Genomic DNA, 1,756 nt, shown 5'->3' with positions numbered 1-1,756 from the left:
TCCTATGTAGCCTGAGTATAAAACCTCCTTAGTTTCTATGTTAGTTAATTTTAAATTGAATTCATTATTATTCCTATCACTGTATGCGGTTATATTTAAATACGCTAGTATTCCCTGTAACCTTAATCTTTTTATTATTGTTAGATCCGTTCCAAAATATTATTATCGGTTCTCTATTGTCTATGTGCAAGTATCTTTGCAGGTAAACAGTTGTCAAGGTTGACACCCTCTGATGGTTAATACTCCCATACAATTGGTCCAACAATGGTGCGGTCAAGCTTGGCTTATCCCTGAATACCCTTTTGATACTTTGCACAACCTTGTTTAGATCACGGCGCCGGAACCTCCTTAACTTATTGTCTTGTGTCAATACAAGAGGACTTCCTTCCAGTTTCTCTGGTTTATATTTGTTTAAATTGTTTGAAATGGCGCCGGATACCAATAATATTTCGGTTTTGTTCATCATAGTGAACTCGAAATCCACTATGAAGAAACGGATCTGTGAACTAGAATAAAAATACATTATTCATAAACATTATAATTATTTAAATTCTTTATATATATATTTTTATTCCTGTTTACGCTTTTATATATTTTTTTTATTCTTCGAATAAGTGATCAACAGAAATAATCCGTCGAGCAATAACATCCTCTAGTATTTCCCCTACTTCTAACCTAACCTCTATACACACTGATCTCTCCGCGTTCGGATGACTTATTACCGCGTGAATGAACGCCGTAACTGGTATCATTGCCCTGCTTAATAAATATGGGTTCAATGGCATACTCATTTTTCTGTTTGCTTCTCGGACATGTCGTTTAAAGCATCCTACACAAATTCTATTCCGTCGTATGTATTGGTGGTGAGGGCCATTTAATAATTCATCTTTAATTTTTTCAAAGAAATCGACTGCTTGCAGTGTTGGTGGGTACTCCACCGACAGTGGTGTTTGTTCGCTCATGGTGTATTATATGGTTTTATATATATTTTTGTTTATTATTATATTTTTTCTTCTTATATTTATCTGAAAAAATAGTTAAATTTATTTATTACTTATATATTTTTTACGTTTTATTGCACTATGTATTATTTATTTTGTATTTAATATTTATTTTATTAGTATATTACGTATTATTTTGTTTTTGTGCGTTTTATATTATAATTTATTTAATGTGTTTATTTATTTTTAATTATTTATTTACTAGTATATTACGTATTTTATTTTTTTGTTTGTACGTTTTATATTATTTTATATTTTTATTGGATTTGTTCGAAAAGGTGGTTGGAGAGTTCACGTCTAGAAATTAATCGATCTAATTCTTCACTTATAATTAAACATATCGGTATTATTGATCTAATCGGATGTAAATTGCAAATTGGTAGAAGATATTCAGTTAATGGAGTCATCACTAAATCTAATGTTTCATTGTTTAACGGTATGGGCATTTTATCATTTGCCTCTATCACGTGTTGTCTGAAACAACTTACGTATACCATGTCTTCTCGTACTGACTGAATATGTGCGCTATCTAGTAATTCTTCTTTTAATTCTTTAATAAAATCAATCGCGTGTAAAGGTATTGAATATTCCAAATTAGGTAATAGGTGCGTTTTCACCCATATTTATTTTAATTATTTTATTATTCGTTATATCCTCTTGTCTATTTTCTGAAACATAATCATTATTATAACGTACATTAATTCTATTATTAACTATTGTTTGCTTATTGATTATTTATTACTTAGTATTTATTT

At 29.6% G+C, this 1,756-nt stretch overlaps 1 protein-coding gene across 1 annotated transcript; it reads right to left on the bottom strand.

The window, feature by feature from the left end:
- Window positions 1–579: 579 nt before the first annotated feature.
- Window positions 580–962, bottom strand: LOC103311741. The gene has a single exon (XM_008191444.2). The coding sequence runs from the start codon at window positions 960–962 to the stop codon at window positions 600–602; it is 363 nt and encodes a 120-aa protein (XP_008189666.1). The 3' UTR covers window positions 580–599.
- Window positions 963–1,756: the final 794 nt, after the last annotated feature.

Source organism: Acyrthosiphon pisum, unplaced genomic scaffold, assembly GCF_005508785.2.
Source record: "Acyrthosiphon pisum isolate AL4f unplaced genomic scaffold, pea_aphid_22Mar2018_4r6ur Scaffold_17114;HRSCAF=17782, whole genome shotgun sequence".
Lineage (NCBI taxonomy): Eukaryota > Metazoa > Arthropoda > Insecta > Hemiptera > Aphididae > Acyrthosiphon > Acyrthosiphon pisum.
Note: the sequence above shows the minus strand (reverse complement) of the source record. Positions and strands in the feature narration are given on the sequence as shown.